Genomic DNA, 25507 nt, shown 5'->3' with positions numbered 1-25507 from the left:
TAATCAAAATGTGCATAATGTGTAACGTAATGAAGTAGCAATACGTGTTATAACATATGCAAATGTATGAGAGCGTTTGAATGCATTATTAACACCTGTATGGTGTGCTATATGTACACTCACTGGAAGTGTTATCAAATCTTATTTTTCTTCCTGAACGTTAATTCAAGTTTGATCAATATCGCCCTGCTGGACACACCGCACACACTCAATCTAATCCTCTCCCCCCCTCTCTTCTCTCTCTCTCTCTCTCTCTCTCTCTCTCTCTCTCTCTCTCTCTCTCTCTCCTCCGACCATCCCCAGCATCAGTCTCTCTCTCTCTGTGTCTCTCTCTCTGTGTCTCTCTCTCTGTGTCTCTCTCTCTGTGTCTGTGTCTCTCTCTCTCTCTCTCTCTCCTCCGACCATCCTCAGCATCAGTCTCTCTCTCTCTGTGTCTCTCTCTCTGTGTCTCTCTCTCTGTGTCTCTCTCTCTGTGTCTCTCTCTCTCTCTCTCTCTCTCCCCTCCGACCATCCCCAGCATCAGTCTCTCTCTCTCTCTCTGCCCCCCCCCTCCCTCTCTCTCTCTCTCTCTCTCTCTCTCTCTCTCCCCTCCGACCATCCCCAGCATCAGTCTCTCTCACTCTCTCTCTCTCTTCTCGCATGCTGAGGATTGTTCTCCATGAGTCTCCGCGCTTTACTGACGCCTGGATCTCTGCGTTTATGAATCTCTTCAGACAGTTCGTGCAATAAGGCTTGATTTTGTTGAGGCAGAAGAGAAAATGGCTAAAAGCCTGGTGATTTTTTTATTATGGCTATTCGGCAAATCTCTCGCTGGATTTCCCAATCAGATAAATATAGGTGAGTCCGGGTGTGCTTGGCTTTGTCTGTCGCAGTCTGCTTTCGACACATGTGTATCAAAGCAAACGTATGTTGATGTGTCGGCGAGGTTACCGCACTCCGTTATATGAAGAGCACAAGCGCATCGTTCACTTCAAGAATGCGGGAAATACCGTTGGCATAAGTGAGAAGACGGTTGCTTACGCGATTATGTTTGCATTTCCATTCCAGCGCGTGCATGTCAGTTTCATAAATGAGCATAACATCATTTTGATAAACTCAAGAGAAAGTTCAAATGAAAATGCTTTGAAATTCGGACTTTAGCGTTCTGTGCATTGGGGATTTGTAATCCAGCTGTTGTATCTGCATATGGTGTTTATGTGAGATGTGTGCATGAGCAGATTTTGTTCATCTTTGATTCGTTGCTGTTTGTGTTTCATGAAGGTGGGCTCTTCATGCGCTCTACTGTTCAAGAACACAGCGCTTTCAGATTTGCTGTTCAGCTCTACAACACCAACCAGAATACGACTGAGAAACCCTTCCATCTGAATTACAATGTAGATAACCTGGAGTCCTCCAACAGTTTCTCTGTCACACACGCATGTGAGTAATCTACTGCACCCTGAAACATAACCCACATCACTGCCACTGCAGAAATAACTCATCATCATAATATGAATACGTAACACAATATTTTTCGTTGTTAACTGAATGCTTTTGAGCAAGAACAGCCATTAAATCCCTTTCCTGTAATAATCCAGTTTTTGCCTTTTGTCTGAATCGCAAACCCACTTTTGGCATAATCTCATATAGTCAGTTTATTACAATTATTAAGTGATATTGTGAAAAGGTTCTATTACCATATAAGCCTCTGCCTTAACAGACTTTTCTAGTTACATGTACGTATATTGTCTGTCCAGGCATGGATGTCCATGGAAAATATTTTTACTCTCTCTCTCTCTCTCTCTCTCTCGCTGTGATTGGCTGTAACGTTCCGCTTGCTTAAAACACGTCAAGTCAGTGTGTATTTCAGCCTTGATGTTTTCCTTATCGAATCTTATGCGAATTTGTGTGACGGCTCTCTGCGGTCCTGATGCTTGTCCAGTATGATTTGCAAGTGAAAGTGTTGCAATAAGACGATGAGCATTCAGCTTGAGAAGTGCTTTGTGGGCACAGTTTGTCTGTATTTCTGCATCAAAATCACTTTGAATTGAAAGGAAAGTTCCCTTGGCAACGCAGAATAACCCCTGCACTGTGGAGGTTCTGATAGGTGTGAAGAAGAAGATAGCAGAAATCATCACTCAAACACAGATATCCAGGAATTGAGGGGAAGGACGGCCAAAAATGTATTTCTCGACCTGATCGATGTTTCCGTCCCTCAGTATTTCTGAACTATTTCCAAGTGTTTTCAGAAAGACGACCTCAGCATGTCAGGTCAACCAAACGCCCGCACTACATGTCAGTCATTCTGTAGCACAGAAGCTGTGAGAATCTTCTTATACCCCTGGCCGTGATATCGAGCTCTGCAGAAATGAAAGGAGAGATTCAGATATACTGTATATTTTGAACACAAACTGTATTGAAAGCTCGGATGATATGTCCATATTTAGTTGTATTGTATATCCAAAGCTCTCCCCAATCCCTGCAGTGTCAACTCATTTACAATCAGACCTCATACTGCCTCAGCACACCGACTGTGTCTGGACATACATAAAGAAATAAATGTACGCAAAGGCAGCCAATCAAAGTGAAAGTGTCAAGGTGGGGGTGGGATTGTGGGAAAGGAGGCGTGAATCCTGGTGTTATATTGAGCGATGATCACACACTAATGAGGTGTCTGTGCTGATAAGCGTACAGACGTACAGACCTCATACGCATACAGAACACGTATCAAGGATTCTCCGGATTTGAGAAATCACAGAGAAAAAAAATACAGAAGCTTAATTTTTGCAATCCAAATAAAAGTAAGGCCACACTTTAGTCCTTAACAGAACATCAAGAAGATGACTCAAGACATAACATAACGTAACATCACCAATGTTCATCCATCATCCAGCAGTGGGGACTGTTGTAAACGTCGTTGAATGTTGACTTTGCATACTTCTTTTATGTGACATATCATTCAACAAGATGAAAAAAGGAAGGGCGAGATTTAATCTACGGGGAATTGATTGGATTATAAAAAGTGGCCTTTCAATATCACAAGTCAGAGCTGATTGTGAGATGCCAACCTCTACGTTTTCATTGAACTATTGGTTAACATGAACAATGGGACCGCAATGTCTATATGACTGGAGTTAAAAAGGATTCTGAAGACATTTTCTTTCATTTTGAATAGCTGTGTAGTAGAATAGAATGAGCGTGTGAAAGGGTGGATTTCATTCATTCCGTGTTGATCTGAACGTGTTTTATGTGAATGTCAATGCAAGAAATAATTTTGCACTTTATGAACAGTTCATGCACACATCGGACCTATTGAATCATTTTATTGACTTCATTTATTTAAGCACAACTAACCCTCCTGTAAAAAACACACAACTAGAAGTACAGCATATATCAGCGCTCTCAATCATTATAACACTCCACATGCATTACATAAATACACCACGGGTTTATTTCCAGTTTCTAGAACCACTGAGAAACTGTGAAGATGGAGTTGATTTTAGTCACAATTTGACATGTGTGTCATAACAAAAGCAAGAAAACATGAATCGCTGTGTCTGTGTTTCTTTAGTATGTTGAGATGCAGGAGCAGAAAATCATTTGAAGTTGAATGACTGTGTGTCAGTGGCTCTTGCGTGCGGTGTAGTTCGTCGTGGGTGGTTTGCAGGGTGTTGCTCTACAGTTTGCGGTCGTCGGGTGTTATTACAGTAAATATATGTTTATGTCCCCGAGTCAAACTTTTCACATTATAATCTCTTTTATCAATGCATTGAATGGAACTTGTAGCTGCAAACACGCATTAAGCGGTTTTCAGTTGAATTGCTGCGTTTATGAACAGCAAGTCAGTGTAATATTTCTTGAAGCCTGATTCACGATTTGGCCTTGCATGTTGTGCTGGGTGCTCCATATAAAATCAGTGCCTATTAATTTGATTTAGTCACGTGGGAGTACGGATGTGTTTTAAGGTGAATCTATTTAAGGGAGCTGATGTTCTTTCAAGGCCGAGGCGATGGTGGCGGCGGCAGTCCACATTCACACAGCAGGCCGTAAACTTCAACACAAATTCATTTATTTCCAGCTTGGATTTCAGAAAATGTGACGGACTGCCATATTCACACCATCAGATGTCAATCTGGACACTTGAGTCTGAGAACAGTGATAGAGAATGAAATCTTTCTTCTTGTTTTGTGATTGTTGGTGTGACTGTCAGTTTATCAATCCATATTTGAGATAATTGCTGTTTACAGTCTGACAATGAAGTAGCAAAGCAATCTTTATGAATGACTGAGCAACGTAATGACACTGCTCCCGTTCCAGTTGAATTGTGTTTTTCTTAGGAATTTCCCCTTTGAATAATGAAATTGCTGCACATTTGTACCTGTACCTACATTTGTTTTTCTAACTATTACAGGTGCACATTTTTGGTGCATTTTTGTACCTTAGGGCTGTATTTTCTACCTTTAAAGGTAACAGTTACCTTTAATTACCTTTAACATTGTACCCCTGATATTTATCTGGTACACAAAAGGTCCTTAAGGTACTCAAAAAAGGTACAACATTTTATGTGTTGTATACCCGTAAAGGTAGGCTACCACCTCAGCGACAGAAATTGTACAATTTCAAACCTTTTTTTCTGACGGTAATCACGTGAATATCACGTGAACATGGCATATCTTAGCTGCATTTGACAAAAAAAGAAAATGCAATAAGAATACAAAGCCTGCCTTATTTTGGCATTGTGACTCATTTTCTCTCTCAAATTCTCAGTATCATTATGTGTCGTGTCCAGATGTTTTACTTTGAAGGTAAAGTATAGTCATATTTAATGCAGCAACAGTGATTAGCATTTTTATAGTTTAATTTCTATTTGTCTTTTATTTATTCATTCATTTTTGTTGTTAAATGACAAATGAAATTAAAAGTAATGGTGACACGCTGTCAAATTTGAGTACCACCCAAGCAGAATGAAATGACCAGCCGCGGTGAAATATTCTGGCAGGAATGCACGGCTCAGAAAAATAACCAAATAAATAGACTCACAATGACATCTCACCTCTGCTGCCGACTGACTGAGATGCATTTGTGATTCACTGAAGTACCTACAGAGATTAGGAGTAGTATTTGCCATGAGAAATCAACACGCTAAAGCAAACAGCCGCTTACAGCAGGTTTTCTTTACATGAATCCAGCATTCACATTTGGTCACTCCTCACTGTCATGAGATGTGCATCTTCCCAGACAGAGTTTATTATTATTTCTGAGAGACATCTTCATGTGTGCAGAATGCAGCACGCGTGTGATCTGTTTCATTCACATTTGATCTTAGTCAGCAGAAAGATTTGATCTGCTTGTGTGTTGCTCTGTTTGTTATAATCCTTAAGTGAGTCTCAGCTTTTTGTTTTGAATCCGTCAAGAACCATGAATTTAATTCCCAATCAGCTGATCTGAGGCCAGATGCAATGTGGTTTCTTGACATGCTTTTGCTTTTATTCTGTGTTTGTTTTTCTGGGTGTGACCTTTTTTATTTCAGCGTTTTTTTTTCAGCGTTATTTTTTAGCGCTTTAAAAAATGTTACATTGTTGCAAAACACCTTCACATCCATATAGATATAAAGATTCATCAATGGTTGCAAGCTTTACCCATTTCTAGAGCGTGATTAGGATAGATGTGTCATGATTCTGCCGTCTCATGTCTTGATTTCCTTGTCTAGTTGCAGGATCATGACAGGGTTATAGTCAGTCATGACATAATGTGTGTTCTCTCCGGTCTCGTCTCTGACCCCGCCCCTCTCATTTCCTCGTTAGCTTCCCCTCAGTGTTTCATTCCCCACACCTGTCCCTTGTTAATTACCCTTTGTGGGTTTCCCTATTTAATGCCCTTTTGTTTGCTGTCCTGCGCGAGTTTTGTGAGTGAGTTTCCGTGCCTCTGTCTTGTTATCATGTTCCTGGATCGTGTGTATAATTATCTTGTTTTGTAGTGTTTCCACAGTTGGTCATGTTTTAGTAATTTGATGGACTTTTGGTTTAAATATTGATTCTAGTTTTGCCCCATCGTGGGAAGTTTTTTGTTTCTTGTTACATTCCTGTTCTTTTCCCCATCGTGGGTTTTTATATTTTGTAATCAAGTTTATTTGTGTTCTGCAACTGCTGCCTGCGCTTGGGTTCTCCTTCCAATCCCTGACTAAAGGACTTATTTTCAGACTGTAATGAGATTTAAATGAAAACATAAGCGACGAATATGGCTGAATTGATAAGACTGTGGTGGAGCAAACAAGGGTGCAGAGATGAAAGCTTGTTGAGAAATTACTTTGTGTGTTTTTAATGTCTGTGTACACAAATCTTTGCAGAACTGAGCTGCTAAATTCATTTTAGTTTGTTAAATGCACTGAGCTTTCTGTTTCAGCTTAAGTTCTTAAAACTAACACAAGTAGTTTACAGGAAGAACTGTAAGTTACTTTGAAGCTTGATCTTCCCTCAGATTGTGAACACTAGAGCATCAGTTCAGTAGTTATCTGCAACCGAGCCGCCGGTGTGACTGAACAATGGCAGATGGGGGGAGCGTATGTATAACCTACTTTGAGTTTTCGTGAATTTAGTTTGTGAGCGTCGCTCTTTAGAACTTACATTAGTGAGAGCAGTTGTACGCTACAGTCATTTCAATCCCTTGTGTTTATTAAATTGGTGACGGCCAGTTGAGCAGTATGAGCGCGCCACTCCTGCGGGGAGGGCTCTCGTACAACACTATGGCAGAAGATACTTTGAAGTATGGTGAACAGGGAGTGGACGGTGAAAGATCTCTAGTTACTTCTTTTTTCCCTTTATGCCATTCAAGTCTTAAGTCACAGGTACATTAAGATGAGCAGTTCAAAGAGCGGCCTGCAACATGAAAAGGGTTGTGGGTACAGCGTTTCTCTTCTGATGGCCACAGCTGATCTAGGCTGAGAGTGTTGTTGTGAGAAGATTGTAAAGCCAGTGTACTTTTATCATTGTACATTTGTGGATTTTTGTAAAGAAACGAATTTGCATTACCAGGCCTTTAAATCTCACCCCTCTCAGGGCCATCTTTCTTTTTGTCATTTGGCTAATGGTGTGCTTCTCATCTGCCAAGACGTGTCTACCACTTTTATTTTCTTATACACCCGGCTGGCAGATTTTTTTCTTGCAGTTCCAAACTGCAGTTTACTGTTCAACAAAGATTCAGAGCGCAACAACCAAGCTTTGCTTACATTTGCTTCTTAAAGACCCCATCTATCAAAATTGGTGTTTTGTGGCTGTCAGCACATGTCTGCAAGTGTTGAGACCATCTTAATGCTAAATGTAACATTTTTGTATTAATTCGCACTTTAAAGGGAGACTTCACCCAAATATAAAATTCTGTCATCATTTCCTCTCCTTCGAGTCGTTCCAAATGTGTATAAATGTCTTTGTTCTGATGAACACAGACAAGATATTTGGAAGAATGATTATAACCAGACAGATTTCGACACCCATTGACTCTCATAGTAGGAAAAATGTAAAGTTAGTTAAGCGTGCCCCTGAACTTTTTGCTGTCCTACATTCTTGAAAATGTCTATTGTGTTCAACAGAACAAACAATTGGATAAAGTAATTGTTCCTACTATGAGAGTCAATGGGTGTTGAGATCTGTCTGGTTACAAGCATTCTTTCAAATATCTTTCTCCGTGATTAATCAGAACAAAGACATTAATACACATTCGGAAAAACTCGAAGGTGAGGAAATGATGACAGAATTTTCATTTTTGGGTGAACTATTCCTTATAAGTAGCTGATGGATTCCATCTTTACACCACCTGGGTTAAAGGCATCAGCGAATCAGCACTGAGCCATAGAAAAATGACCTTCCTGTATGGCAATCACCTTTTTTTTATCACATGACATTTATCGCTCAAAAAATGAAAAAAGATCACGTGCCACCACAGCAGCTGCCATAGACATGTTTGAGAATGACTGGTATTCTCTGGGATTTAAAAACATGCGACTTTTGCATATAGACAAAAGCATAATAATTGTCATAAATGTGTGTAAAGGAGGCCAGCTAGACCGATGCCAGAGACCGCGGTCTTTAGCCTCCTAGTTAGAGCGCCCGTCTCCCATCCGGACCAACGTCGTTTCGAGGCCCGCGCCGAGCAGAGCCGGTTAAATATGCATAAGGTCAGGTGTTTGGGCACACAGTGAGACACCAGTTCAGCAGTAATGTTGGGCACAGTTTTTCTCTTTATTACATCTACTGTATCATGTGATTTTTTTTAAAGAATGTTTGACAAACTCCTAATCCCTCATGAATGAGGTGTTTTTCTCTCACTGTCAGCAGGATAGCACAGCTTGTACTGTGATCAAACTCTCAGCGCTAAAGAGCATATGTAATGACAGGTTGAAAGATGAAAGAGTCTATCTCTCGCTCTCTCTGAGTTTGTCAAGTCATGTTTGAGTTCCTCTCACGCTCTATGGGATCTTGGCCCACTGTGTTCTCATTAGCTGAAGGGTGCAGTGCTCTAGCGCAGGAGTTTTGTCAGGTCGCTCTCCCCCTCACAATCTAAAGCTATAAAAAGTAACGTCAGAATCCTGGTGTCCAGCATCGCTGAAGATCTTAGAGAGAAGAGATCTTCAGGCGAGAGGACAGTTGCTGTTGGTCATCTAGTTATTCCAAGAACAGAATACGAACATTGATAAGTATAAGTATACACTTATACACAAGTAAACACTGTACAAATATACGTTCTGTTTATCTTCCGGTATAAAGGGTTTAGTATGTTTACAAAATGTTTGGCTATAAACACACCCTGCCATACACCTTCTAGTAAATATCAAATGTGAGAAGCTCTTTCTTGTGCAAAACTCACCAGCACAACTTCAGGGTGGTTGGTTTTATCCACACTGAATGCAGCGTTGCGCCACGTCTGGTGTAGACACAGTGTAAGGCTAAAGTCTATAAATGCTCACAAAGGTTGTACATTTCATATTATTCAGTTATTTAAATATTGTTTGGTATAGAGCACTAGAAAGGCCAGGCAATAACAAAGAGTTTTATTATCATCAGCAATTGCCAGCTACAATCACATCCCCCTTGCTTACCTGTGTATGGAGGCTTCATTCAATCAGACACATGCTGATCAGATCATGGCCATTACCAGATGACAGGCAAGACCTTCTTCTGTCCTCGTCTCAATGGATGGGTTTTAAGGAGATTTGAAAGTACTCTGTACACAGCATCGCATTTGATATTCAGCTGAAAGATTCCTGAATGGATCAAGGGCACAGAATGATCAGTGATTCAGTACATTGCTTTAAAAAGGATGATATCTTGAACAGAGGCAGTCAAGGGTCGAAATAATATGCAGTGCTAAAGAAGGGCACGTAAATATCTAAAGACATTATTCACGGAGAATACAAACCTATTCAATAAAAGCTTTACGTAAAGACTGAAGACACAATAAGCATGTCCCATATTGTGACGAGACACTTATCAATGATAAAATATAGAGGGAAAACGTTTTGTCACAAACTCAACTGACAGGCAGAAATTGCACAAAAAAGATGCTTTGTTTTCTTAACAGGTGCAGCTTTTAGTTAAGAGCTGTGGTTGTTTTCTCTATTTGCTTTTGTAAAGTGCTCATGTTAGCAGAGGTGGCGATCATATCAAACCGTCAATCCTCCTTCCTCCACTGACTGAACCCTCACAGCCTTCAGAGTTAAAACAACATAAACACATCATGTTTTATGCTAACATTGCACATATTATCTGTTTTTGAAGTGGTTTGCAATTGCTATACTGTTCTTGTGGTATAGTAAGCTCAGTCATTGTTCAGGCACGCACTGTCCAAGCACTGCTGGCCGCGCTAACCGTTTTAAACACTAGTGCTTGGCGCTGCAGACACAAGAGATGCTCGCGAACGTTGAGACCTGTCCGTCTAGCATGTGTTTACATAGAAAAACAGTGGGAAAGTAGCGCAGTGGGACGCTAAATCACGTTGTCTATGAATGGCCGGTCACTGTAGCTCACAGTATGCACATAATTTGTGTAGTTATGAGCGTGTTCTGTACAGCAATGAAAACAACCAACAACAAAATATATTTTGAGGTTGCACAGGTAAATTTTTGTGAGCATATATGACTAGAATGGTGGCCTTTTTGAGCCCAGCACTCCATCATGCCAGTTGCATGAGGATATTGTCGGATCTTGCTAGAGCTCATGTCATGAGATCTTCTCACACCCCTGCAATTAGTAGATATGGAGATTCTTTGGCGAATTTGGCCAGGATGCCGGGGTCACACCGCTATTCTTATTCAAGGGTTTTTTAATGACCACAGAGAGTCAGGAGCTTGGTTTAACGTCTCATCAGAAGGGCGGTGCTTTTTTACAGTATAGTGCCCCTGTCACTAAACTGTGGCATTATGACCCACACAGACCACAGGGTGAGCACCCCCTGCTGGTCTCACAAACACCTCTTCCAGCAGAAACCTAGTGTTTCCCAGGAGGTCTCCCATCCAGATACTGACCAAGCTCAACCCTGCTTATTAACCAGTCTTGGGCCACAGGGTGATATGGCCAGAGGCCATAACAAAAAGAGACTTCAGTTGAAGAAATAATTTCAAGAAGACAAACATGAAGCATTATGTTGACACCCTGCAAAGCAGTGTGTTGACCCTGAGACAGTCATTGTAAGCGGTTAACAAAGGTTGTTGGTCAGTCTTTGAATTGCATGCAGTGTAGGATATAAATTTATATCAGAAGTAATGTAGTCTGGCAGTTACAAGCTCTGGACCGCTCCTGTGGGATTCTTGTCAGCGAAAGACACAGAGCAGTGCCTAACTTGCCCAATATGTTTTTGATTTGTTTGTGTTGCTGCTGTCCTTGGTCCTGAACGACCGTCCTTGGGTCCTCAGCCACTGAGAAGAGCGAAATCATTCTGTAGGGTGCAGAGGCTGTGGGCAGAGTTCAATTAAGGCTTGATTTGTCAAAGAACATTGGCACGACATGTCCCAAGAATTGAGCTCAGGAGAGTTGGCTTTGGGAAGAGACGGCCCAACAAACCCTCAAATCCCTCGAAGGCAAATAAAAGGATAGCAAAATAATTGAATGACGATATCAAAGCAAGTGTAGTAACTGTCTTATTTATCCCGATATGATTCACAGATACATACAACAGCTTTCAACTCTGTGGCTGTTTGAGGTGTTGTGTGCGCACCAGCGGAAGTGCAGCATTGTGCATTGTGAAACCCAAGAGGACATTTTACAGCATGTCAGTGATGCTGCTCATCTGGTGCCGAGCCATGTCTGTTGTTTTTTGCAGGACAATGATGCAAGGTTTTTCTTTCCTCTAAAACACTTTGAGATTGAACATCAACAGACGGCAGATCTTGTCTTTGTTGTTATTGACGATGATATCAGTATGACGATGTGACAGGAGAGCACAGCTGACCATAAAAATAATTGGTAAACAGACGGGGAAACACAGATATAGAGTAAATATTCTCATACACACTCATAAAATCTCATTCACGCTTCGAAAGCGTTTATCTGCCATACAAAACTGCAGATGGGTTATGGCAAACCTTATGATATGCTCCTGGTGTGCACAATCGCACAAATGAAAAAGACTTGTTATTATGGACTGTTTATCACTAAAGCGACACAGCTGCAGACGAAAAATGCTCTTATTGTCATTGTGACAATGCAGCAGAGCGTGGAGGAAAAACACCAGAATGTTCTTTCACAGATTCATGAAATTGAAGAAAACTTGAGCACTTCAAAACATGTTTTGTCCACTCTGTTTTTCTTCTAAAAGGAAATGTTTCTTTTTTTAAGTGTTAATTAGTTCTGAGATGCTCTTTCACAATATCAGTATCATGAAACCACGAACGAACCATGAATTTAACGCTACAGTTAACCCGTGGTTTTGACGATGCCAATTAATACAGCAAAAAAACAACATGAGAGAGAGAATGTCAGCAATCTTTTATTCTGGCTCTGGGTTTTTGCTTCTCAACCGTGTGCTGTATTGTGCTTCTGAAGGTCAGAGCACTTCTGAGGGAATAACACTGAGCAGTGTGCATATTTTTCTATAATCTGCTCACCATGACCCTGGCATTGTTTCAGGCTTTAAGTTCTGTGTGAATGGACTGCACATGCAGGCTTTTAGAATGCTCCAGCTTCAGTTTATTACAGAAGCAGATTTTGGCAGGACTTCGGCAGCCTCAGAGCAGAGAACACATACGTCTGCAGACCCGGTCAAGATTAATGAAGATCCGTGGATTGAGAAGCCGATGGGCACAGAGCCTTTAAAGCGTTACCCTGCAGAGAAGATGACATCATGTGGGGGAATGTGAACATTTGGTCTAGCTGAACTACCTTTCAGCCTTCCCACAAAAATTAACACACACGCCAACACCTTTGAATAAAGAGAATTGTGCTGAATATTTCATATGATTATATGTAACCATAATTCATGAGCCATGCATTGAATGTTGTCCATCAGCTAGCTACAAATGAAACGGAACATGTATATTTTCTCCTTCAGGGCTGTTAGCGTACCATTGGAGTACTTTAAAAAAAAAAGTGCTTTAATGGGTGTTCCCAGCATTAGTTTGACTCATTGCAGGGCTTGACCGACCACTGTAATTTCTGTGTAAAGTATCATCATGTATCATTGATCTTTGACTGGGGTGTCAAATTGGAATTGATCAAGATTCACCAGCTAAAGACTGCTTTCACAGAAAAGACATGCAGCGCTACTGCAAACATCAATAACATCCAGCATTTCTGATGTTCAAGCTTTTTATCGAAAGTTGCACTATTGTGGATGCCCCAACCCAAGTTGTCAGTTGTAATTTTGATACAATGCCCATTGATACTGCTGTTGCGGTTAAAGAAAATGGAGAAGTCTTATGGCTTACACCGCGGTTTGCTGTTTGTCAGTTAAATCCATGACAGATCCATGCTGTGGTGGTGTGAGTTCGTGTCTGAGAACATTAGAGAATTCAGATGGGCATTTTGAGCTCTTGAACAACACTGTAGAAAAGTGATGCTAAATGTTGGGAGCTTGAAATGAAAGTCATCAAGAGAATCCTTTCAGGATCTGTCCTTACCTTCACTTTTCAAACTCAAAGGTCATTCAGGATTTTACCTGAAATAATATAATGCTGATTAGTTCTCATGGATGCACAGTGAGCAACATTATTATTCATATTAATGTGCTCATGTTTGTTTGCCACATGGATCTATTTTTATAGAACAACAGTGAGTCTAAACAATCTAAACAATAAAATAAATGTTGGTGTTTCAGCGGTGCACATCCAGAATGTGGCAGTAATGCCCTGCACCCTTCACCGTGACAAATCATTTCACTTCAAGCAGTCATGATGATGTAATGACATCCACTCTTTGTTCATGTGCATGTGTTTTTACAGCACCCCACCCAAGCCTGCATCAGGATGTCTGCTCTTTCTCTCTCTCTCTCCCATGCACATGTTCGTCCACTGTTCCTCTGAGTTAATGCAAGCGGTTTCTCTTGCAGTTTCTCATTGTGGGTCCACGACTGTTTGTCGGACAGGAAAATAAATATTAAGTCAGTCTGGAATCAGTCAACAAATTCTAGCAGTGCTGTATGTTGTGCAGGCATGCTGGTGAAACAGTCTGGGATTCGTGCTGGTTTATGCTGGATTTTTTTATGTCTTTGTGTGGGCTACTGCCGTTGTCGCTCACGTTCCCCAGCTGGATTGTTTTCTTGTTACGTGGATCAGAACGTTCACCCCAGGCAGAGATGATCTCTAATCCCGTCCAGCTACAGATTGAAAAGACAATCTGGAGCGATTCCATGCTTGAACCCCCTGACGGTGTGCATGGCTCAGATGTTCTGTGTCCTCTTTTTGAAGAATGGAAAAGCAAGAGAATGGAGAAAAATGTGATCTGTCAGAAGTGAAGCCCTATTTAAAGGTCTGTGAAAGGGGACAATGGCACTTAATCCTCCCATTGTAGTTGTTCTGCTTGCGAGGGTGACCTGCAGGGAGCTTGGTTGTGCAAAATAAGCAGCACAGACTTGCGGTCCTTTCCATTGTGTTGGAAGCTCTGGCTGTCTCAGCGCTCCAGTGCGTGTCGCTTCCATCACCTGTGCTTTGGCTTTGTGGACCTGACCCTGGCTCTGTTTTAACACAAGAGCGGCCCCATGGGGAATGGTTGGATCTCTCGTAGGCGAACACACCTCCTCCTCTATCTCTATTACCGTCTTCTTTGTGTCTTTGTGTCATGGCCCACTGGTATCACACCGTGTGCTGGATGTGCAGGACATGGAAGCCAAAAGTGGGGCTGGATGCTGATAATGAATGCCGGTGACTGTGATGAGTCTGTTTGACCACATCCCTACTATATGTCTGTACTGTATAGTATTAGGCATTATGTGAAGTGCAGCATATCACATAGATCACGGAGAAAACTGTATATGGTGTGAAGTCTCTCAATGCTTTTCGGGCTAATGTTGCTGTTAAAATGTACAAATAGTTTTGTATTGGCCTTTATTCAAAATAATCTTAAAGCTGCAAAAGGGTGTGTTGCTGCAAGGCTCCATCACCGAACAATTCAAACTACTGTAAATGTGTACACTCAAAAACAAAAAAGGCTGGGTTGTTTTCAACCAATGATTGGCTCACAAATGGATGAATCCAACTGTCCGTGCTGATTGGGTTTATCTCTTTTTGACCCAACCATGGGTTGAAAATAACCAGTGTACATAACACAGATTTAGATATGACCGGTCAGGAATTTATTTCTGATGCTAATACTGCTTTCATTGAAACATAAAACATTCGCATCAATGGGATCTGTGGTATATAGATGCATCCTTATGACATGTTGGTCATGAAAACCAGAACTTGAACAGAAACTGCAGGGTTATATTAAGCAACAATGGAAGCTTTAGGAGCATGTTTATCCAGCAAGTGTTTCACTATAGGTTAAGAGTTAGGATGTGATAGTGGTTATGGAAAAGCAGCTTAGAATTAACGTAAAGTAATGACCCAAAACTGGAATCCCAATGTGTTTCTATCTAACCACTTACAGAACTTATGTCAATGGCAAAATGAATACTTTTAGTGCTTGGCAGAAGCATACGATTGAAACGCAGCCCACGTGGAGTTTCTTTCATAGTCTTTGAGTACTTTTGACTTCATCTCACTGAGCCACTTCAAGACGACACATCTGTGGGCTGCTGCAGGCGAGACATAAGAAATGCAGAGATATATTCATACTCCCAAGCTCCGAAATAAAGGGACTGTGAAGCTCAATCTGTAATGAAGCAGGCCACGAGTCCCTCTTTGCTCTAGCGTTACAACCTCAGCAAGGACTTCTGAAAGATGAGATGGGAAAGTGGAGTGCGTATTCTTAAAGTCTGAGAGTGGGCTTGAGAGAAAGGCAAAAGCATTCTTTAAATGATAGCTTCAAGGTTAAATAGCCCTCCTCCCTCCCACCCGTGGGCTGTTTAGTTATTCTGGACAGAAGCAGACGGCTGAAAGAGAGAGCGCCTTGGGAGACTTGCTTTATATTCATGCCTGTAATCAAGCAAACAATGCAAATCCCTTTCTGGCCGGGATTGGGGTTTTTATCGGGCACCGCATGTCATAAATTCCGACGTACCGTTTGAATGTTGCCTGGAATGACGCAGGCATTGTGCGGCCGGGTCAGCTGCTCGTAGGTGAGCGTCACTGCCGCAGAAGAGGCAGTGATGGATAGATATGTGGGTGAAGCGAGGGAACCAACTTTACGAATGTGGAGCAGCTGAAATAAAAGTAAAGAGAGGGAGAGCACTTTCGGGAAGAAGAGCAGACTGACATTTTCTCATTGGGCATTACATGAAAGCCAGTTACACCCACAGTCCTTTTGTAAATGGCTTCTCTTGGAAACTGCAGTTACCCAGAGGAAGATACGATTTGCAAATGGCCTCCTCGACTTCTTCTCCTGAGCTCGCTGCCCACTCCAGCTTCTGCCACGGAGGCGGTTATCATGAGGTCAGCTACTAGAACCACTCAGTCGAAGGTCTTTACTTTGCTGTGTTGGACTGAAATCGCCTTAAAGTTTTACCCTGCGACAGTACTTCAAAATCTGCCAAGTATGAATGGTTTTAGTCATCCTGCGATTGGAAAGGAAAGGCTTCCCACGACTCTATTAAGAAGCGAAACATTTGGTTTAATACTGCATGTTTCTCTAGCATGAAAAGTTGAACTTTTGTGCACATATTGGCTTTTTTAATCTGTGTGTGAAAGGGAGAAATACCAGAATATATATCAAAGTAGCATTGACGGCAATAATAATAATAATAATACTGCAGTATGCTATAACAACAGCGTCTCCGTGATCATCAGGCTCCACAGCCCACTTTCTCCATGTAAAATAATGCTGTTCTGGGCCAGTTGGCATGGTTACAGTTTCTCTTTCTGCTGCTGTGCCACAAAGTCAAGATTCAGTGCTGCTTTAAAACAACACAATACAACAAATGGAATGGGTTTTGGGTTTAATTTTTGTCACTACAGGAGTTCCACCAGCACTCATAGGGAGTCATCAGTGCGGGTTCATCATCAGATATCATGAAAAAAAGCAGCTTTATTCAGGGTGCTATAACTGGACACATTTACCAAAACAAATCTTCTGGACACAGGTTAGGTAGCGCAATAAGATGTTTGGCCAGCGCTTTCTTCAGATTAGCCTGTAAAAAGTCCAGAGTCCATTGGATTGTAGAATGGCACGACTCCAGCTATATTCTCCCGCTCAGAGCTGATTGGGGATTAGGCAGTTGTGGGAGACTTTGTAAACAGCTTTCTGAAAATCCAATTACAGAATATCATAAGCTGTACATGCATCAACCCCACTCATAAACCCCCTTGGGGGACAAAAAAATAAGTATAAGGGGATTGTTGCGACCGTAAAACATTTGCTCTGCGAATATATTCTGTCAGAAAACTCACAATGTTTAAGTGAATTAACTGCATGTCCTCAATCTGGATTTGGTTGGACTCATGTGTCAACAACGCTTTATTTCTGACATGTTCAGAGAACTGTTGAAGGTCATGTGTGAAGGTTTGATATTAAAATCATTTATTCTAGGGAAAAGTTCAAGTAACTGCAAGTCAGCTGTTCATAAAGTTACTTCTAGCTGTGTTTGGAAACATATAATTTATTGTTCAGATTTTAAAGTTCATGCACAATATTTTGGTACAGATTTTAAGGTGAAACTATTTAAATTAAAACAATAGAGGGTTGACAGTAGGTTGTCTTTTACTTACCTGTGAAAGGTTCATTTGACCTTAGTATGAGACTCAAGCTGACTGTATATGCTTCTGCTTCTGTTGAACTTGGACATCTTCTGAAGTGTCCCGATAGTTTTTTTAAACAGTGAATTTTGAAAATAGCCAGCAAGAAAATACATTTTCATGATAATAACATAAATAGATGTAAATGAATAGTAGTTCTGAGTCGTTTTCATGTGATTTTCATATGTTAAGCTCCTCCTATCCCTGTGAGCAGTCTTTCTCGCATTTAAAGTCCATACATACAGAGTTTGTATACCGGTCTTTACCACTTTACCACAAGTCTTTACCACTTACGAACCAAACTACAAAACTATTAGCGAGATGCTAGTTATGTCTCTCATGTGGTGTTGCGCAGACCGGTCAGTTTATGACATCAAAGTGCCGCGAGAGCAAAGCTCTGTGTGCTTATGAAACTCTTACTCTCGCGGTACTCGGATGTCACACATTCGCCGATCGGTCTGCAGCATTTCAAAAAGTCCAACGTACCTATTGTGTATCTAAGTCAGATCACACATACGCAGTATTTTCTGAGTATCAGTACTATAGGAATGTGCACTAATTTAATTGTTATATGTTAAGTTATATATATAATGTAAGGCCTAATGTAAGGCCTAATGTAAACCTGTACGTTGTTTAGGATATAAGTAATGGAAAAAAATTGGGATGTATGCACTGTTTCCTTTGTTGCAATGGCTCTTTTGCCAAAATGAATGAACCAAAACTGTAAAAATGATTCTTTGGTTAAAAAAGGTTGAAACCCCTGATCTATGAGAACCAAGATCTTCTTATGGTTTCTGCAGGAGCTCAGTTCAAAGCAATCCAATCTCCAAATAAAATACTGTATAACAAATGTTACGGTTTTCCCTCATATTTGTTTGAAAATTGTATGTAGGTTAAATGTGGGTAAAAAAACTAGTAATGATTTAAATTTAAATAATTGATCATCATAACACCACACATTAAATGATTGTTTTTACAGAGAAAATTTTTTTACAGAGAAAATCGAAAACATTCGCTACAAAATTGTTAATACTCAACCTCCAAATCTGTCCTATGAATTAGCACCAACCATCGCTCCAAAACAAAGGCTCCAGCGTTTTTCATCTATAAAACAGGAGGATTTAATTAAACTTATTGCAACTTCTAAACCTACAACTTGCTTACTAGACCCCATACCAACTAAATTATTAAAAGAGTTACTACCTGTTGCAATTGAGCCCATTTATAACATTATCAACTCGTCAATTAATCTAGGCCATGTCCCAGGACCCTTTAAAATGGCCGTCATTAAGCCTCTTATCAAGAAACCAAACTTAGATCCAAATGAACTAGGAAACTATAGACCGATTTCAAATCTCCCATACCTGTCTAAAATACTAGAAAAAGTAGTGTCCACTCAGCTGTGCTCTTTCTTACAAAATAACGACATACACGAATAATTTCAGTCAGGCTTTAGATCGCATCATAGCACTGAAACTGCGCTCGTTAAAATTACAAACGACCTGCTTATAGCATCAGATAAAGGTAACATCTCACTCCTGGTCCTGCTTGACCTTAGTGCTGCGTTCGATACCATAGACCATAACATACTTCTAGATCGCTTAAACAATTATACTGGTATTGAGGGACAGGCACTACAATGGTTTAGATCTTGTCAGACACACATCAATTTGTCCATTTAAATGGGGAACCATCCAATCTAACGCAAGTAAATTATGGATTACCTCAGGGATCGGTTCTGGGACCCGTGCTGTTCTTCATATACATGCTTCCCCTCGGAAACATTATTAAAAAACATGGAATTAGCTTCCATTGCTATGCAGATGATACTCAGCTATATATCTCATCAAGACCAGACGATTCCTCCACGATATCCAAATTGGCAGAGTGCATTGTAGATATAAAACATTGGATGACCTGTAATTTCCTTCTTTTAAATTCTAATAAAACAGAAATATTACTTATCGGACCAAAGACACGCAAACCAAATATTTCTGATTATAAACTGCAAATTGAAGGATGTACTGTTACTCCAACAAATACAGTAAAAGATCTAGGCGTTATATTAGACGGCAACCTGTCATTTCAAAATCACATCTCAAATGTCACAAAAACAGCCTTTTTCCACCTAAGAAATGTGTCCAAGTTACGAAATATTCTGTGTGTTGCTGACGCGGAGAAGCTTATTCATGCATTTATGACCTCAAGACTTGACTACTGTAATGCTCTACTCAGTGGCTGTCCTGCATCATCAATAAACAAACTACAGTTAGTTCAGAACACAGCTGCCAGAGTCCTAACCAGGTCCAGAAAATACCATCACATAACCCCAATTTTATCAACCCTTCACTGGCTACCCATTAAGTATCGTATTGACTTTAAAGTTCTTTTAATCACTTATAAAGCCCTAAAGGGTTTAGCCCCTACCTACCTAACAGAGCTTCTATCACACTACAACCCATCACGCTCTCTAAGATCTCAAAACGCGGGACTTTTGATAATACCCAGAATAACTAAATCCTCCAAAGGGGGTCGAGCTTTCTCATACGTAGCACCTAAACTCTGGAATAGCCTTCCTGATATTATTCGAGGATCAGACACACTCGCCCAATTTAAATCTAGATTAAAAACGCATCTTTTCAGCCAAGCATTCAATTAATGCAAATATGCTAAATAAATCAGATTTACATAGATATTATTTACTAGAATAATTGGATTTTTATAAAACACCATGTAGCGTGTTTTACCCTTTCTTGGGTTTTTCGTTGTTCCCCTGTAAAGCTGCTTTGGAACAATGCAAATTGTGAAAGGCGCTATATAAATAAAATTGAATTGAATTGAATTGAATTGTTCACATTCCATCATAAAAGACAGTTTAAAAGTGTGTTTGTTTGTTTTGGTCACCATTTTAAAGCCAGAGGCCCGTTTCAGAACGGAGGTTTAGTGAAAACTCTGAGTATTTTAACCCTGAAATGAGGGAAACTCTGTGTTTTCTGTGGTTTCAGAATGTGAGGTTTGTCAAACCAGAGAAGCGGGGTAACTCAAGCCTGTTTCTAAAAGAGAGGTCACTTATACTGAGAGTCAGTAACCATAGTAACTAACTGTGTGAACTTAACCTGGTCAGGAGCAGCTTTTCTTTAGTAAACTCAGAGTTTATTTCCATCGCCTCCCTTTTAAAGCACAAGAGCTGTAACTCATTCATTCATTCATACAGTCATTCATTCAGTCATTCATTCATTCATACAGTCATTCATTCATACAGTCATTCATTCATTCATACAGTCATTCATTCATTCATTCATTCATACAGTCATTCATTCATACAGTCATTCATTCATTCATACAGTCATTCATTCATTCATTCATTCATTCATTCATTCATTCATTCATACAGTCATTCATTCATACAGTCATTCATTCATTCATTCATACAGTCATTCATTCATTCATACAGTCATTCATTCATTCATACAGTCATTCATTCATTCATACAGTCATTCATTCATTCATACATTCATACAGTCATTCATTCATTCATACAGTCATTCATGACACACATTAGATCACACAGAGACCATCTCACTGAGTAATGTCATATGTGCTTTGATAGAGGCTTCATGAAGAGGCTTCATTCATACAGTCATTCATTCATACAGTCATTCATTCATTCATTCATACAGTCATTCATTCATTCATTCATACAGTCATTCATTCATACAGTCATTCATGACACACATTAGATCACACAGAGACCATCTCACTGAGTAATGTCATATGTGCTTTGATAGAGGCTTCATGAAGAGGCTTCATTCATACAGTCATTCATTCATACAGTCATTCATTCATTCATTCATACAGTCATTCATTCATACAGTCATTCATGACACACATTAGATCACACAGAGACCATCTCACTGAGTAATGTCATATGTGCTTTGATAGAGGCTTCATGAAGAGGCTTCATTCATACAGTCATTCATTCATACAGTCATTCATTCATTCATTCATACAGTCATTCATGACACACATTAGATCACACAGAGACCATCTCACTGAGTAATGTCATATGTGCTTTGATAGAGGCTTCATGAAGAGGCTTCATTCATACAGTCATTCATTCATACAGTCATTCATTCATTCATTCATACAGTCATTCATTCATACAGTCATTCATGACACACATTAGATCACACAGAGACCATCTCACTGAGTAATGTCATATGTGCTTTGATAGAGGCTTCATGAAGAGGCTTCATTCATACAGTCATTCATTCATTCATTCATTCATTCATACAGTCATTCATTCATACAGTCATTCATTCATACAGTCATTCATTCATACAGTCATTCATTCATTCATACAGTCATTCATTCATTCATGACACACATTAGATCACACAGAGACCATCTCACTGAGTAATGTCATATGTGCTTTGATAGAGGCTTCATGAAGAGGCTTCATTCATACAGTCATTCATTCATACAGTCATTCATTCATTCATTCATTCATTCATAGGGATGAACTTTGATTTCAGGAGAGCAGTTTAGGAGCCGAGTGGAATTTTGTCATTTCCCTGAGCATTTGTATAAAAACCATTTTTCTTTACAGTGAATTAGACACAGTATATTAAAATATATCTCATCCATCATTACATCAATAACATCAGCCACCGTACGTGTATTACATCAGGACATCATTTTCTATGGACGATGAGAAATGACTTAATAAAGTGTATAAATAAAGAAATGAATAAATACTGACATAAATGCAGAAATGAAGCGATAAATGTAATAAACAATACATTTTGACATGCAGCCATTCCTGCTCAGAGCAGGGTAACAACCTGTCTGACTTTGAGCGAGAGTCTGACGCCCTTCAGGTGTCCTATACATCATGACGTCTAAAGCACTCATGGTGACTGAGAACATCAGATTTTTTCCATTCATTTAATGATTTATTTATTTGTTTATTGGTACATTTATCTATTTATTAATTGAATCTTAAGTCATTTCCAGCACATTAGTAAATCCACTGTATACAGAGCTGAAAGTGTGTCTCGCTCCCAAGTGCTTTTTTTTGGTGCTGTTGCCATGGTGAATCATCATATCAGAGCTCCATTGATCATGGCTTTTTATAGTCGGGGTGCACGCGCTTAACCCAGAGTAAACCTACCCAGAGTCAAGTGAACTAACTCAAATCAGCTGTTCTGAGACCAAAAACTCAAAGCTTCCAATTTCCAAGTAAACCAACTCAGAGTTCAAACCTCCTTATTGAATCATGTTCCAAATTTTGTTGGGAAAATCTTGTACAAATATCTTTGAGTATTTCTGTGGCTCTTATATAGCTAGTCACTTTGCAGTCAATGTCTGGAGGTTAAAAACATCTCACTTTTCATTATTTCTGCTCATTCTGAATATAAACCCTGACTGAAAAGATGAAACTGAAAGATTCAAATGTGTTTGTGTGTTTGACAGTGGAATACAAAGTGTTCCGTCACTGTTACCATTTAACAATTTTGCATTTGAGACACCATGATAATATATTATATTAGTAATATTGGGGTAAAATATTCTCTCTCACACACATAAAAACTGAATATATTAAGATTATAATTTATAATGGTTACAAAGACATGCTACTCAGAACATTATGAAACAAGAGACAAATCAAAGGGACCTGTACAGATTCATGTGTGAACTTTTTTTCCACCAGACTCTGACTCTCAAACAGTAATATTCACACTCCCCATTTCATTATATACAAATTAAACAAGGACAAATTTAAATGTAATGTTTGCAGATGATTCCAGAATACAGTGATGCGCTTAGTGAACACACAATGTGTTTGATGTACAGTAAGTCCTGTTTAAGGAGTTTCCATTTTTATTTAAAATCCTCCTTCCGAAGGTACTGAACTGTGAAAAGATCTTTCTGTATTAAATGGAACCCATAACATTTTCTCGTGGTCATTGATGGATTATGTTTTACTGTTGACGGAAAAATCTAAAGGCCGTCCGTCATTTTGAAAGATTACAAAGAGGGCAATTTGTAATTCCCGTTTTGTAACTTCCTTTCATCAATAGTGCATGATCTTAGGCTAGTACCCTGTTCTTAACATGATCGCGAAGGGATGTGTGTTTCCCATTCATTAGCTTACAATGCCTGGTCCATTTTGGATGATGCACGCATGTTCAGCGGAGACTCGCGCATCTGTCACAGACCCCCGCGTGGCCTGCACTCATGCACACAGAGTTTTTCCTTCAGAAAAGCGACTATCGTCTTTTTGGATAAACATCAGCATTCATTGAGTGGAAAAATGTCTCTCTCGGCATCTTCTCTGTTCAGTGAGCGGCAGAAGCAGCACATTCCTGACCAAACCACAGCTCGTGAGTGAGTACAAAACACCATTTACAAGCACCTGCCATTCTTACTGACTGGACATATGAACATAAACACGTGTCTGTAATTTTCATTTTATGTCTGATAACAGAAACATTAAATATATGAATGAATATAAACAACAAAGCATTGAGAATTCAGTTGCATTCAAATATAGTAAGTTCAGAATGTAAACAAAAGTACAGCGTGATTACATCACAATCATACTTATTACCACGCACGCCACCTTCCACCATAATGACGGACAGTAAAAAAGTCTAGCTCAACCACTGCTGGTGGGTTTACCTTAGTGGGCTTGATTAAGTCAGTGATGTAATGCAATATGTCTGTTCCTGACGTAGTACCTCAGCATGCATGCCTCATGGGGTTCTTCTGAATGTGAGACATTATTTAACATCCAGCGCAGTGTGCATTAGAAGAGGAGGTGGATTATGAAAGCGCTTGTCTTTCACAGACGCACATTCAGATGGCGTGCCGTGCATCATTAGGGCGACAGGATTCCTGTTTTCAGCTGACATTTCAAAAAACAGTTTGAAGGACTTCACATGTCTCCTCGCAAGAGCAGATACAATTACTTGCTCAAAGGCCCAGAGGAGCATCTTCCTCCGAGTGCTTTGTGTGTGTGTTTGAGGGGGTGGAGTCGAAGCAGTGGGTGGAAATGCAGCGAGCGCTAGAACGAGAAGAGAGAAAAGAGGACAGTGAGTACAGAACGGCTGATGATCCACTCTGACATTTACAGCGATGTGCTCGGGGTGTGTGGGCCATATATGATGGTGGTGGGGATGAAAGACGGCTTCAAGGGCATGACACTGCCATCACGTTATCTCAGGCTGAAATGAGCCGTTGGGGCAGAGTCTTTCCTAATGATTCTTTTCATTTCAACACCGGTGCCCTCTTGGTCATTTGAAGCAGTCGGGCATGTTTCCCGCCGCGCTGCAGAACGCGTCCTGATTAGAAGAACCATTTTCTGACGCCTCAGATCTGTAATGAGACCTCCGGTCGCTTGAGGGGGTGAGGGGTAAAGATAGAGGGCTTGACGAGGGATTTTGGTGACGTTCTTTAACATTGCTCCCTGAGCTGCGACAAGCCGGTTGTATGCCCGGCGCTCACCAGAGTAAACACATGACATGCTCCCATCTCCACTAGCTCGGAAACTTGAAAACAGGCTTTTCACTGATTCCAGTGCTAAAGTTTGTTCCAGTCTTATGTCAATGAATGAAGCAAGCTGAGGGGGGGACACCTACAGTCATTCTCCACCACACATTTCGAAAGACCCTTTGAAGGATACTTCACCTTATGTCATTACTTAATGCCCTCTTTAAGGACCTACTTTCTGCTACCGAACACCAAAGAAGATATTTTGAGGAATGTTGGTAACAGAAAACCATTGGTGGCTTGCATTGGTTTTGTGTTCATACAACAGAAGTAAATGGGGACCAACGGCTTTTGGTTACCAACATTTTTTACACTATCTAAACTTTGTGTTTTGCTGAAGAAAGAAAATCTGCAGGGTCATTTTCATATAGAAGGTGAACTTTTCATTTCAGATAATAAAGACCTGCTCTATATTCATACAGTTTGCACTCTTAGTGAAAGGGTGAGATACATTGTAAGTAGAGAGCCGGACCTGAAACGCAAATGCCTTGTGGAACATCCAGATGGTTGCAGTAGACAGGCCAACAGAACAACAGGGTTTAGTTGGAGTGTAAAGAGATGAAAAGACTCAGAGGCATCTGACATAATTGATGTGAGCAGTATGAGTTTGCTCAGAGTTTGTCCTAACAAGTCCACAACAACTGATAGAAGTGAGACAGC

The 25507-nt window shown here is 40.3% G+C and overlaps 1 protein-coding gene across 1 annotated transcript in view; it reads left to right on the top strand.

Annotated features, from left to right (window-relative positions):
* Nucleotides 1-912: 912 nt before the first annotated feature.
* The window catches only part of gria3b (glutamate receptor, ionotropic, AMPA 3b), a gene marked incomplete at its 5' end in the record, with an annotated part of 92609 nt that continues 68014 nt past the window's right edge, over nt 913-25507 (top strand). The window contains 2 exons of the mRNA XM_079480300.1: nt 913-1000; nt 1261-1419. Of these exons, the coding sequence (XP_079336426.1) occupies nt 913-1000; nt 1261-1419 (247 nt within the window). The remainder of the gene's footprint in view (nt 1001-1260; nt 1420-25507) is intronic.

The sequence above is a fragment of the Barbatula barbatula genome, assembly GCF_947034865.1.
Source record: "Barbatula barbatula genome assembly, chromosome: 18".
NCBI classification, from domain to species: Eukaryota; Metazoa; Chordata; class Actinopteri; order Cypriniformes; family Nemacheilidae; genus Barbatula; species Barbatula barbatula.
The sequence above is the reverse complement of the archived record's forward strand: the minus strand, read 5'-3'. Positions and strand labels throughout refer to the sequence as shown.